At 46.7% G+C, this 14,886-nt stretch overlaps 1 protein-coding gene across 2 annotated transcripts in view; it reads right to left on the bottom strand.

The window, feature by feature from the left end:
• dnai3 (dynein axonemal intermediate chain 3) overlaps positions 1 to 14,886 on the bottom strand; it is a 167,364-nt gene that overhangs the window by 36,459 nt on the left and 116,019 nt on the right. For both annotated transcript variants that reach the window (XM_060066855.1, XM_060066854.1), the window contains exon 14: positions 14,601 to 14,694. In XM_060066855.1, the coding sequence (XP_059922838.1) occupies positions 14,601 to 14,694 (94 nt within the window). The remainder of the gene's footprint in view (positions 1 to 14,600; positions 14,695 to 14,886) is intronic.

The following is a 14,886-nucleotide window of genomic DNA, read 5'->3' as shown; positions in this document are numbered from 1 at the left end:
GAGTTTAGAAGCGGTCAGTTCGGTGATTGGTTGTTCAGACGAGCCCACTGAATCACCGAAAAACAAGGAAATAGCCTAGGCTAGAAATGAATTCCTATTAAGTAGTTATAGTGCAGTTAGCAGAATACACGCATGATGACAATTTTGTGCAGACCACGATAATGACGTTGTAGCCTGCACGTTCAAGAGAGAGAGAAAGCAAACAATAAAAATACGTAAAATCTAAAATAAAATAAATGTTACGAACTACCCAAGTGTTGACTGATTTGTGCCAAGGTGTTTACCTAAAATGTGTTTTCAAAGTGATCCCTAAATGCCTGTCCACTCGGTTCCACACGGCCAAATTCCTTGTAATGTTGATCGCCATCATCATCATCATCATCATCATCATCGTCTGGCTGTGGAATGTTCCTCCGCTTGCAAAGGTTGTGTAGAATGGCACATACAGTGATTACTGTGCTTGCCCTCTCTGGGGTGAGGCGTATTTCGCCGTGGAGGACATGAAACCGACGTTTCATCTGCCCAATTCCTCTCTCCACAACATTTCGTGTATGTTTGTGTGCTCGCAAAGAGCCAATACGATGTGTTTTACGCATAGGACTAAGCGTAATCTGCGTAATCACTTACATGTTACACTTTAACTGTGCTCCCGGTTGTGGATTAAGGTAGGGTGTCTAGAGCCACGTCTTGCATGGATAGTCACTGTCACCCAGCAAGTGACACCCAACTGGTACATCTCAAAAAGCTGCCTCAGACCGCTCACCATTAAAATGCGCGAATCATGGGTAGCTGAAGATCCAGGCCACTTTGCAACAACATCCAGTAGGCTATGTTAAAATTTGCATCAAAAACAACCTGCGTGTTGATGGAATGCACTTTCTTCCTATTGACGAACACGTCCTCGTCTTTTGATGGCGCAATTATTTTTATTTTTTATAAGTTATATATATTTTTTTATAACTTATAATTTTTATAACATTTTATTTCGGGACTAATCGGATTATTCCTGTTAGTCGGGGATGTTATTGCATTGCGATTAACTCCACAACAAGTTTAATACCCTAACATTTCGTCTCGCAGGCATTTACGATTCTTTGTGAATAGGTCTTACTGAGTTAGGAGTCCTCTTGAGGACTTTTAAGCTCTCCTAGACTTAGGTGCTACTTTTAGGCCTAAAATACTTTGTGAATTGCTCTTAGTGAAAAAAGTTAGGAGTCCTAAATTTAAGAGTGACACGCCCATTATTTTTAGGAGTTACTCCTAAATTCGCCAGTTAGGACCTACTTTTAGCCCTAAAATCCTTTGTGAATACGGCCCCTGATCTAAAGATGTTTACTTTTCCAACAATTTCAGAAAAAAAAGCCAAACGTCCACAGTCTCAACCCATTTTGCCTACATGCCCATTTTGTTATTGTATAACTAACATACGGCTATCTTTGGATCAGGTGGATACCATTAACAGTGCAAATGTTCAGGGGCTCGCTCTCCTCGCTCGTCCACTCACTCGCTGACGTCACTCACACACGCATACGCACACTGCCATTCTCCCGCACACACATATGCTACTCGTAACACTATGCCTCGTTATTGCGACGTTCATGTTTTTCCTCATCTATTGAAAGTTAGGCTATTAAACATGTTGCATTCTATACGGCCTGATTATGTCATTATTTAAGCTACATAGCCTAATAAGAAGCGCTAATAAGGATATTTGAATAAACCAACCAAACAGTTAAAGGGGCCCTATTATGCCTACCAGCAAAAAGCATCCTCCAACTGCAATCTTTGTTTATTTCTTTATTAATTTAGCTATACTTTAATAGTATTCTTTCGGTTCAAATCTGTTCAGTGTTCCAAATTATTTGTTATTAAATGTTACATTAAGATAATTGGTATTTAAGTGTTGTTTAAATAAAATGCTTTTTAAATTTAAAAGAATCGTGGGATGTATCGAACCGTGGGTCAAAAATCGTGATACAAACCGAATCGTGAATTTGTGTATCGTTACAGCCCTAGTTCGTTGCTATAGGCCAGGGGTAGGCAATTAAAATCCTAATGGGTCCAGTTTCAAAAAATCCTCAAGCTTGGGTCCGGGGGTCTATCACACATTTTTTATGACCGTTGTTTTCACTGATATAGGACTGCATGTGTTTTATGTACCAACAGTCAAGGTGTGCATTATGATTCAGAGGCATATTTAGCCAATATAAGTACTTAAGGCGCTAGTAGTATCAGTGTCTGTTTGGTCAACAACTGACTATCCGCCACCGTCTCGGAGCAGATCAGGCACACAGGCTTAGAGCTGCATGCAGGCAGAATGAACACTCCTCTTTAAAAGCTCTGTTCTCACAATCTACCTTTCTCTTCTTAGAGCACGCCATCTTTCTCTTGAACTGCAATGAAGCTTTCTCTCTCAACTGAAGGCACTCTTTTCTTCTGTCAATTTTGCCGCGCTTGCGTGCACCAGTCGCACAGCTCGTAGGGTAGGCTATCATCTGATTGGCTACTGGCATTATAAGGTTTAAACAAAAACATAGCCTACCATAAAGTTATAGTTAATTTAATGTATTTAACGGGTTTATAAAAGTCACCCAAACATTAGTTGTTAAAATCTCTTGGTCAAAATTATATATACCCGTATTGGTCCGAATATAAGACGACCCTGATTATAAGACGACCCCCCGTTTTTCAACACAAACATTTAGAAAAAAAGATTTGCAGACCAGATTTGCAGAACAAAGAACAGTGAATTAAACAATTGTTATATCAATGACAATAATAATAATGCCAGTAAAGGCCACGGCACTTTCAAGGCAAAATATGTACAGTATGATTCAAAATTAATATCAAGCAACATTGGGAACATTTTTAAATAACATAGAAAAATACAGGCCACATATTTAACTAAACTTAACCAAAATTCGCCAAACTTCTCCTCCGATCTCTCTCTATCGCTCACACACGTCCTCTGCCCCGCTGTGTTCGCTCTCGCTGTCATCGCTCCCCAGCTGCTCCGCTTCCACCGGCTCCGCCCAAAGCGCGTTTTCTATGACGTTTTCAAAAACTCTCCGGTCAACCTCACTGAAACAGCCACTTTGAGGACCACGGTAGGATTTGCGCTGACTGTTGACGTTATTTTGGTGCTCGCCATCTTCTTACGTTACACTCCGTGACCCCAAACATCTTGGCAGCTTGGCAGTTGTTACTTGACTCTGCCTTATTTACGACCATTATTTTAAAATTGGCATCATAGCTCCTCCGCTGTTGTTGATTGACCTGACCCACTTTTGAGCCACTTGTCAGCCTGTCTTTAAACACCGGTAACGGTCTGGTTGTTAAGGACGCTGGACTACTTCTTCCCGGAACCAATTTCTGGCGCAACCTGCGGCCGCGAATGTGTATTGACATTTAAAGGGAGAGGCGAAGAAGAGAAACTGCGCTCTGAATACTAGACCCCGAATATAAGACGACCCGACTTTTTCGGACCTATTTCGATTGGAAAAAAGGCTGTCTTATATTCGGACCAATACGGTATATATAAAAAAAATCGCATTATTAATATTATTGTTGCAATTGTGTCTCGGTCCGGAGAGGACGTCAGTTGGGTCCGGACCCGGACCGCGGTCCGCCTATTGCCGACCCCCGCTATAGGCGATAGAAAAAACGCTCTCGGCGCTTTTAGGGCAAAAAACGCTGCCAGCTTTTCTTTTTGTTCAAAAAACGGTCGGCTCAACTTTTCCCCATTACAAATAATGCTAGATGTGAACACGGCCTAAGTCTGTATCTCGCTGTATTATATCCTGGAATAAACCATCTATTCAACCCTCTTATCCAACCTGTCAAGTTGCTTTGATTTCGACTTCAAGAATTACTACTACGACGGAAAATACACAATGTCTACACGAACAGTTTAGAAATAAGCTGAAATCTTACACCGTTGATGGTACTCGGGTACAGCCAGACGTAGTGCAGACTTACCCACACTTTGTGGTGGTTAGGGATAGGCTTTATCGGGTGGGTCGTGACACCCAGAGTGAGGAGATTATCACCCAATTGCTGGTACCTAGGAGCCGCCGGGGCATGGTTTTCCAGGCGGCGCATTATCACCCAATGGCAGGCCATTTGGGGTACGATAGAACACTCAACCGGATAATGGCTCGGTTCTGACAACAAAAACGAAATACAGTACGTCATGGACTTGCATGCAAAGCTTCACTCACCCACCCCAGGAGAGTCAGAGACGCCTGTACGACAGAGGGACTAGATTACGCGATCTCACAACGAGGGACAAGGTCCTTGAACTGCTGCCCAGCTCTAGCACCAAATTACTCGCGAAGTGGCAAGGACCCTTTGTGGTCACACGGCGAGTCGGGGACGTGGATTACGAGGTAGCGTGGTCAGACAGGGGCGAAAACAAACAGATATACCACATCAACCTCCTTAAGAGGTGGAACGATGCGGTCCCTGTCGCGAACGCGACGACGCTACCGGAGAGAGTGGAGCTCAGTCCGGAAGTCCCCACCCCTCCGGTCGGTCGAGGGGAGGATCTCATGGTGAGTCAGGCGGAGTACGTTGCCAGCCTGCAACTCCCGGCTGATGGACTGGGTGTTGCGGCCCCACGCTGCGTATGCTGCCGCCTACATCGATGACATCGTCATCTATGGTGACACCTAGGGGGCAGCATATGCAGCAGGTGGCGGCCGTCCTTCAGTCGCTGAGACGGGCGGGGCTCACGGCCAACCCGAAGATTCAGTATCTTGGATACCACCTGGGGGGGGGGGGGGGGAAGGTCCGGCCGCAGGTCGGTAAGACCGCGGCGGTCGCCGCCTCCCCTCGGCCTAGGACCAAGAAGGGGGTGAGGCGGTTCCTGGGGCTGGCAAGGTACTACCGGCAGTTTGTGCCGCACTCCTCGGACCTAGCCAGCCCCTTGACCGACCTCACCCGTAAGAGGGCCCCAGATTCAGTCCAGTGGTCAGAGCAATGCCAAGAGTCGTTTGAGGCTATTAAAACAGCCCTCTGCGGGGAAGCGACCCTGTGTGCTCCTAACTTTGATCTCGCAGACAGAGGCGTCGGAAAGGGGGATGGGCACGGTCCTGACCCAGCAGGTGGAGGGGGCTGACCGACCGGTGCTGTACCTGAGCTGCAAACTGTCAGGCCAGGAGGGTCGGTACAGCAAGGTGGAGAAGGAGTGTCTCGCCATCCGATGGGCGGTCGGCGCCCTTCGCTGCTACCTGCTGGGTCGCGCGTTCACCCTCTACTCCGACCACGCCCCCCTCCAGTGGCTCCACCGCATGAAGGACGTCAACGCGAGGATTACCCGGTGGTATCTCGCATTGCAAGCTTTCAATTTCCGGGTGGTGCACAGGCCTGGGGCGCAGATGGCCGTGGCAGACTTCCTCTCCCATTCCGGGGGGGGGGAGTGAGTTGGCGGCCGGATGTGTCCTCGGCCTGTGTCGGGCGGTGGGGGTGTGTGGGGGGACGAGCCGTGTCTGGCCTGTAGGGGGACTATTGGTGCATTTTAATATCCATCCGTCTCGGAGCTCCGAGGACGTTGCCTAGCGACACGCACAAACACGCCCCTTTTCCTCGGAAGTCGATCTCGCCATCTCGTTTGAACTCAGCGGTGCCCGAGCGAGGCTTCCGAGATAGAATTGAAGATGGATGCGCCCAGTGTGACATTCAGTGAACTGTTTTCATTGTGTTTGGACCGCTTTGGTGGTTTAAATCGCAATTTCAATCACTCGTATTGCTGTAATAACTTACATATGCAGATGATACATTGAAACATGAAATTAAGTGAAAATTGTAGAAGTTCAAATGGCTGCGTTTTCGTACGGTGAAAACGCACCGTTTCATTTATATTATTTCGTAGTCCTGAAATAATATAAATGAAAATAGTATTTATATTATGAGCGTAGTTCTCCGACGACCTACGCTCAAAACATAATAAAACGATTTTAGTGTGGGCGTGGCGTCCGATCCGAGATCCGAGTCGGCTCGCAGAGAATACTCGAACGCACCTTATGGGTATGTTGGGAGCGCACTGGATCTGCGGGGGGGGAATGGGTCTGAATGCGGGCACCTGCTCGCAATCAGACCAATCAGGAGTGTGTATTTACGTGCCTGCTTTGTCTTGTAGTAGGAGGAATGGGGAGCAGAGGGAGAGAGGCGATCGCTGCCAGAGGTCGCCAGGAACGCACCCGGGACCGCGTTTGAGCAGAGTTATAATTTATGTTTAAGGACTTGTGTTTTGCTGAACTGTTGGGGATCGAAATACACAGACTTTGGATTGTAAACGCAAACCTGGTGTCCAAGCGCTCAGTGAATCTTGTTACAAATGTATTTTACGAATTTCTTTTTATTCTTGTTTTATTTAATTGTATGATTGTATGTTTTTTTCGCTATGTATACTGCTTTGGCATTAATAATTGAAGACTCATAGTTAACATTCTGTTCTCTGGCCTGCATTTAACAGTAGCTGCGTTTCCATCTAAAAGGTGATGCAAATCTTTAGAAAGTTCGCAAAAAAGTAATTTGAATTAGGTGCGTTTCCATCAAGTGGTTGGAGCGGGTAACTTTCCTAGTTCTGCCTGGAGGTGGCGCTGTAGGCAAAAAATGTATGCCGATACGTGGCTGTAATATATGGTATAAGTAGCAAAGCTGTAACAAATGTAACAAAAAGCGGTTAGTCCGCCAATAGAGAAGAGGTGAGAATGGTCAGTATTTTTATCAGTGCAAAGGGCTCACATACATCATCTTTCAATGAAGTCAAAAAACTGAAAAACAGTGGCCCAACATTAAGTGCAACAACTCAATGAACTCAAACCCAACAAGCAGTTGTAGTAGTTGTAGTGGCGACTTAAGTGGATATCTTTAATGACTGATATCGCTTCTAAGCAAACTAGACGCATGGGTTTGCCTTCGAATTCTATGAATTCTTCTCATCTTTCTTGACCGAGTTTTCTGTAACTCGATCAATTATTATTATTTATTTATTTATTTATTATTATTATTTTTTTTTTATTATGTGCGGGCCTGACTGAGTGAGGATGCGGGCCGCACTGAGTGAGGATGCGGGCCGCCAGTTGCCCATCCCTGCTGTAGAGTATCCTGCAGGCCCAGTGGTGACAACAGCTGAGGGCAATTACAATCAAAAGGGGCGAGTGGATAAAGCCTGTGCTCTCCCACACCACTTGGCTCTATGCCACGGTTGATACTGGTATCGTGTTGGGCGCTACGCCATTGATGTGGACACTACCTGTGGCATTTGTATGTGACATGGGGGCTCGTGCCTTTGGACGGTAGGTTCCAAATTCGTTTTCTATTTGTATTATTCTATTTTGATAATTTGTTTTTTTATTAATTGTGTCATGTTATCTTTGGTCGCCGCATAGGTAAAGGGTGGATCGCCTGGTTGATTAGGGGAGGGGGGGCGACGCGCTGTGTACCCCGGTGGAGCGAGCAATGAAGCCGGTAAGCAGCTGAAGATGGAAGTGGCCCTCATCCCACTAGGGGAGTAGTTAGTGCTCTTTGGGAAGATCAGGATAACCAGGTGATGGTTAGTTGGTTATGGACTAACTGTTTATTTATTTTGTTAGTTGTAGATGCGGTTGATTAGTTGTGGCTATGTCTAATTTTGATTTGGACGCGTTTGTGGCGGAGCCCACGTTAGAAAATGTTGAAAGCTGCAGAAAAGCAGACTTACGCCTGCATGCAGCTCTGCTGTCTGCGTTGATCAAACAGCAAATACTCAGCTTGCCTACGGCCCAGGTGCTTCCGGAGGATGACGTCCCACTCTTCGGAGGAGCCGGTGACGGGGGTGAGGCTGGGGGCGACGCTGACAGTAAACATGGCAGGTGGGTCTCGACCCAAGGGGTGGAGCCATTTCCAGGACTGGTGGTAATGTCAAGCTTGGGGGTCCTGTGGTAGAGGACCCTGATGGCGATTGGTCGGAGGGTTCTGGAAGCGGTTCTGCTCCTTCGTCTAGTCCGACGTTACAGGCGTGCTTTAAGCTGCGTTTAGCCCGTCTTCACCTAGAGTAGGCGGCGGCTATCCGTAGAGAGGCGAAGGAGGAACGAGGGAGAGACAGGTCATTCCAGCTGTCGTTGAAAAATCTAGAGGTAGAGTCAGCCTTTAGACTGCGCCAGCTGGAATTGCAGGGTAGTCACGCGTTAGGTAACGTTACGTTGTCTTCCGACTCCAATGCCGCGTTCAATGTCAGTAAACATGTGTCGTTAGTTCCCATTTTCCGTGAGACTGAGGTAGAGACATATTTTACTGCCTTTGAGAGGATTGCCCGTGCCCTGCATTGGCCGGATGATATGTGGGCTATTCTATTGCAATGTAAACTCACTGGTAAGGCTCAGGAGGCGTGCGCCGCTCTTTCCATCGAAGATAGTTTGGTTTACGAGAAATTGAAGAACGCTGTCTTGCGTGTATATGAGCTTGTTCCCGAAGCGTACAGACAACGTTTTCGCAACTTAAAGAAAACCCAGACTCGGACATGTGTGGATTTTTCTCGAGAGATGGGAATTCTATTTGATCGCTGGTGTTCAGCGTGTAAGGTCGATGAGTTAGCCTCCTTGTGCGAGTTAATTTTGATTGAACAATTTAAGCATTGCATGCCCGAACGCCCGAACGTCATTTACTTAAACTAGCAAAAAGTGACTACACTTCAGCAAGCTGCAGTGCTTGCTGACGAATTGTCGTTGACGCATAAAAACATTTTTGTTGGTCCAGAGGCATATTCCAGAGGCGATTTTCCCTCACCTCGTGGGTCGGCGTCCAGGGTGGATGACCGACGGGCATTTCAGACACGCCCGCTGCCATCTAAGGTGGCCGAGGTGTGTCGGTATTGCAAGAAACCTGGCCACGTCATGAGCCAATGTTTTTTGTTGAGGCGAAAGGAGGAGGCGAAAACTACGGCCCAGAGGCCTAAAGGAGTGGGGTTGATTAAGACGGTGTCTTGTCATGGCCAAAATGACTCTCTGAGGAGAGCGGATAAGTGCTTTAAGCCCTTCATATATCACGGCTTTGTGTCCCTCTCTGGAGAGGTGTCTGATCAACGCCCAGTTAAAATACTTCGTGACACAGGGGGTTCTCAATCCTTTATCTTGTCTGATATATTGCCGTTGAACGATGTATCTGCCTGTAACTCGAGTGCTATTGTGAGGGGTATCGAAATGGGATTTGTGCCCGCGCCTTTGCATAAGGTGCATGTAAAATCAGGTCTAGTGACTGGTTTCTTCTCTGTGGCTGTTCGTCCATGTTTCCCTGTTGACGGAGTTGATTTCATTATGGGGAATGATATTGCTGGTGGCAGAGTGTACCCAGTCCTAGAGGTTGTCAACACACCTGTGCCTGTATCTGTCTGTGAGGAATTGGTTAAAAGTCACCCAGATGGTTTTCCTGTGTGTGCTGTGACCAGGGCTCAGGGTTTGAAGAAGAAGGACCTGGAGCTGGGTGACTGTGTTCGGTGAGGCCTTAGCGGAGGATGTGTGGCCATCTAGTGGTGAGTGGTGTGATTCCACCAAAAAGTGTGCTCAGGAGAAGCTTGTAATTCCCGAGTTTGCTGACGTGCCGCTCCCATTGACACGTCAGGCCCTGATTGCTGCTCAGCAGAGTGATTCCTCATCAGCTAGTTGTTTTGCTGCTGTGAGCAGTGATGCTAGTGTGTCTGGTAGACAAGTCCTTCTTGATGGAGGAAGGAGTGTTAATGCGCACCTGGGTTGCAAGGCCAGGTAGTGGGAAATTGAAAACCAGTGAGGATTGGAATACAGTCCACCAGATTGTGTTACCGGTGGTCTGTAGGCGTCATGTGTTGGAGTTAGTGCATGAGCATTTGTGGTCTGGTCATCTGGGGATTGCGAAGACGTATGACCGGATTCTACAGAATTTTTTTTGGCCCGGTTTAAAAATTGATGTAGTTCGTTTTTGCAGGACCTGTACGACTTGTCAGATGGTGGGGAAACCTAATCAGGTCGTCCCTCCCTTTCCTTTGCATCCCATTCCTGCGATGGGGGAGCCCTCTGAGCATCATTGATTGTGTGGGTCCGTTGCCAAGAACTAAAACCGGAAATCAGTATATGCTGACGGTGATGTGTGTTTCCCAGAGGCGATTCCGCTGAGGAAAATTACTGCCCCGGCCATTACCAGGGCGTTGACAAAGTTCTTCACCACTTTTGGGCTTCCTAGAGTGGTGCAGTCTGACCAAGGTTCAAGTTTTCTTTCTAAAACCTTCAAGCAGGCTTTGCAGACATTGGGTGTCTCTCATGCCGTGTCTAGTGCTTACCACCATGAGTCACAGGGAGCGCTAGAGCGCTGGCACCAGACACTCAAGTCTATGCTGAAGAAGTATTGTTTCGATACTGGTCATGGTTGGGATGAGGGAGTGCCTTTTGTTCTGTTTGCTATTCGTGATGCCAAACAGGAATCACTTGGGTTCAGTCCGGCTGAACTGGTGTTTGGTCACAGAATGCGTGGCCCGTTGAAAATGCTTAAAGAAAAGCTTTTGTCTGGTTCTTCTCCCAAGTCTAGTGTTCCAGACTTTGTCTCCCAGTGTAGGGAGTGCCTTCGCTGTGCGACGTCATTGGCGAAGGAAGCCCTCTCTTCTGCCCAGGATGCCATGAAGAGGTTTAGCAGTTTAGCGACAGTTTGAGCCTGGTGATGAGGTATTGGTTTTGCTTCCCACACCTGGTTCTGCTCTCACTGCCAGTTTTTCAGGACCTTATGTGGTGGAGAAGAAGGTGTCTGACCCCAATTATGTAATATGTATGCCAGAGCGGCGGGAATGACACGTTTATGTCACATTAACATGTTGAAGTCTTACCATATCAGGGGAGATGGGGGGAAGCAATGTCTGCGGCCTGTCGATTCCAACGTTAACCCCTCTGTGACTTCGGTTTGTGTAGGTGCCATGTCTGATGATGGCCTAACTATGCTATCTGAGGGTCAGCAGACTGGTAGACTGTCTAATTCTGAGGTTCTTGGTGACATCTCTTCCCACCTGTCTTATCTTCCAGAGGTTCAAAGTCAGGAAGTGATCCAACTTCTATTGTCGTACCCCAGGTTGTCTTCGGATGTGCCCTCCAGTACAACCATTCTGGAGCATGACATTAATGTCGGTACCACGGTTCCTATTAAGCAGCATGCGTACCGATGCCCGATGGCAAAGAGAGAGGTGATGAAAAAAGAGGCAGAGTACTTATTGGAGAATGGACTAGCTAAGCCTAGCTGTAGTCCATGGAGCTCTCCGTGCCTTTTAGATCCCAAGGCCGATGGCTCTCCACGTTTCTGTACTGACTATAGAAAAGTGAATGCAGTGACTGTGCCTGACTCTTTTCCGTTGCCCAGGATGGATGACTGTATTGATAGTATTGGTCCTGCTGTATTTATATCAAAGCTTGACCACTTGAAGGGGTACTGGCAGGTGCCTCTGACGGAGCGAGCTTCTGATATTTCGGCCTTTGTTACACCTGACCACTTCCTGCAGTACACCGTCATGGCGTTTGGAATGAGGAATGCACCGGCCACGTTCCAACGGCTGATGCAGTTCGTTTTGGGAGATGTGCCTCATTGTAATGTGTATTTGGATGATGTGGTGGTGTATTCTGACACGTGGGAGGACCACATTTTGAGGACCACATTTTTCACCCCCAGTTTGAGGGTGGTATTCCAACGGTTAGCTGCGGCATCGTTGACGCTCAATCTCGCTAAATGCGAGTTTGGTAAGGCCACCGTGACCTATTTAGGCAAGCAGGTTGGACACGGACAGGTCCGCCCTGTTGACGCCAAGGTCAAAGCTGTCCTAAAATATCCTGTTCCTTCCACTCGACGTGAGTTGCGTCGGTTTTTGGGAATGGCGGGGTATTATCGTAGTTTCAGCAGGAATTTTTCGGTGGTGGTAGCTCCCCTCACCTCGTTGTGTAGTCCTGCTGTTCCCTATGTCTGGAGTACTGCATGTCAGTGTGCCTTTGAGGCTGCAAAGTCCCTTCTGTGCAGCGCCCCGGTTCTGGCGGCTCCTGACTTTTCGCGTCCCTTTCAGCTGGAGGTTGACGCAAGCGCTGTTGGCACTGGTGCGGTGTTGCTACAGGAGGGTGAGGGCGTTGTGCAGCATCCAGTGTGTTACTTCTCAGTTAAGTTTAAAAACCACCAGCTTAACTACTCTAACATCGAGAAGGAAACCCTGGCTATGCTCCTCGCCCTCCAGCACTTTGAGGTTTATGTGGGATCCAGTGCCTCTCCTGTTGTGGTCTATACAGACCACAATCCTCTTGTTTTTTTGGCCCGAATGTATAACAGCAACCAACGGTGGATGCGATGGGCTCTTCTGGTACAAGGCTACAACATTGTGATACGTCACAAGAAGGGGGTGGACAACGTTGTGGCCGATGCCTTATTCAGAGGATTTTATTTTATTTTTTGGGGTATATCAAGCTGATGTTTATGCTTTGTATGTAATAATGTGTGCTAACCCCCTGGGTTCGCTTTTATAGGGGGAGGTGTTACGTAGGTGGGTTGGCTCATCATTATTATCGTATTCCGTTCAATGTAAACATCAGGTTGGTATAGGTAGTTATTTTGTATGAGGAATTTAATCCCTTTTCTTTTCCCCCCCCTCTGCTCAGGAACCCCCGCCCCTCCCTGTAGAGTATCCTGCAGGCCCAGTGGTGACAACAGCTGAGGGCAATTACAATCAAAAGGGGCGGGTGGATAAAGCCTGTGCTCTCCCACACCACTTGGCTCTATGCCACGGTTGATACTGGTTGTATCGTGGTTGGGCGCTACGCCATTGATGTGGACACTACCTGTCGCATTTGTAGGCTTTCATGCCATTGTTTGTAGGCTCTTTAGCCATCATTTTGTTGTCTTGCTGGTCTTGCCAGGCAAGTTACATTTCCCTGGCGATAGTCGTTTGCTTGTGTTGTATTAGTTTGTCTTACCAAGCTGAGTGGGTTATTGTTTAGTGTTTGTTTGTCTTACTGTTGTTCCTGTTTTGTTCTCCCTTTCCCTTATCCCTTTCCAGTCAATAAATATTATTATTTACTTTAGAAAACGTGTTTGCTTTGGATCCTTTCTACTACCGGGACCTGTGCTTCGGCACCTGCTGTACGGGCTGAGGTCACGCCAGCCCTATTCAGTGTATGCTGTGTACATTTATAGTTTAGTTAAATACATTTCTATGTGACAATCGGAAAGACTGTCAGTCCTGTGTGTGCAAAGTTCGCTATGTCACAGCTGTTTCGAAAATTGTGTTTCCATCTCCCATTTTGCGAATTTACTCTCTTTCGCATTTCTCTACGCGAATTAGAGGATTTTTATGCGAATTTTGGTGTTTCCATCACCGTTTACTGATTCGATACTTCAAAGTTTGCATTAAATCAGGGGGATGGAAACGCACCTACTCACAACAATATTTTCAAACTCCAAGACCACACAGACTTTCATTTCCATTCATTGTTTGACCTTTAGACATTTGCAATATAGGTGTGTGTGCCTTGAGGGAAATGCCACTGTGTGTGTCTGTGTGTACATTGGATCAGCAAACAGCTGGTAGTTAACACTAGGGCTGTAACAATACGCGTATCAAACCGAAAATCGCGATACTCAAAGCCACAAACCTGTCTTGCGGTGTGAGAAGGCAGAAGCGCGATATGCCCTTTCTAACTCTTCGGTCAAATTGTCCGATTGAAATTTGCTAATTATTTGTCTAAATAATAGTCTGCTGACAGCGCCCCCTCCTATCGATGCCGTAAATATGTGACGAGATGCCCTCTCTGTGATCACAGCTCTCCGTGGCTACGGAGGATTGCATTTCTCCACAGCCGTCGAAGTCCTCATATGCGATATGAACGACATTTATCCAGAGTGGGCCAAGCGCGAAAAAAATTGCCTGTGTGATCCTGTCTCTATTGTTTTGTGTGATTTGACTGGCAGTTTGTCTGCTTATAGGTCGGAATGAAGCGGCCACCGATTATTGACAGGATGGGTACTTTATTCTACTGGACTCGTTCGCTTCTTCACTAGACACACGCGCTACCGCTCGCTCTCCTCGCTCGTCCACTCACTCGCTGACGTCACTCACACACGCATACGCACACTGCCATTCTCCCGCACACACATATGCTACTCGTAACACTATGCCTCGTTATTGCGACGTTCATGTTTTTCCTCATCTATTGAAAGTTAGGCTATTAAACATGTTGCATTCTATACGGCCTGATTATGTCATTATTTAAGCTACATAGCCTAATAAGAAGCGCTAATAAGGATATTTGAATAAACCAACCAAACAGTTAAAGGGGCCCTATTATGCCTACCAGCAAAAAGCATCCTCCAACTGCAATCTTTGGTTATTTCTTTATTAATTTAGCTATACTTTAATAGTATTCTTTCGGTTCAAATCTGTTGTGTTCCAAATTATTTGTTATTAAATGTTACATTAAGATAATTGGTATTTAAGTGTTGTTTAAATAAAATGCTTTTTAAATTTAAAAGAATCGTGGGATGTATCGAACCGTGGGTCAAAAATCGTGATACAAACCGAATCGTGAATTTGTGTATCGTTACAGCCCTAGTTAACACCTCTATGCAGTGTCTACCTGCGAGTCTGTCCCGGCAGTTGTGTTGCAAGCTGAACTTCAAGGGGCTGTATGGGAGCCGTGCTGCACTACTATCAATCCTCGGCAGAGTCACCTGTAAGGGGGGGGGGGGGGTTGCAGTCTTAAATGGAAATGGGCTAATACAGCTGCAGGTGCCATCAACTCCAAACACATATCAGAGAGCATTTCACTTCATGATAGCTGAAGGATGACTTGTCATTTAATGTAATGTCAAATAATATCCCTACCATACCTACAGTATTCCTTTAAAATTCATAACAAACAG

Source organism: Gadus macrocephalus, chromosome 12, assembly GCF_031168955.1.
Source record: "Gadus macrocephalus chromosome 12, ASM3116895v1".
NCBI classification, from domain to species: domain Eukaryota; kingdom Metazoa; phylum Chordata; class Actinopteri; order Gadiformes; family Gadidae; genus Gadus; species Gadus macrocephalus.
Note: the sequence above shows the minus strand (reverse complement) of the source record. Positions and strands in the feature narration are given on the sequence as shown.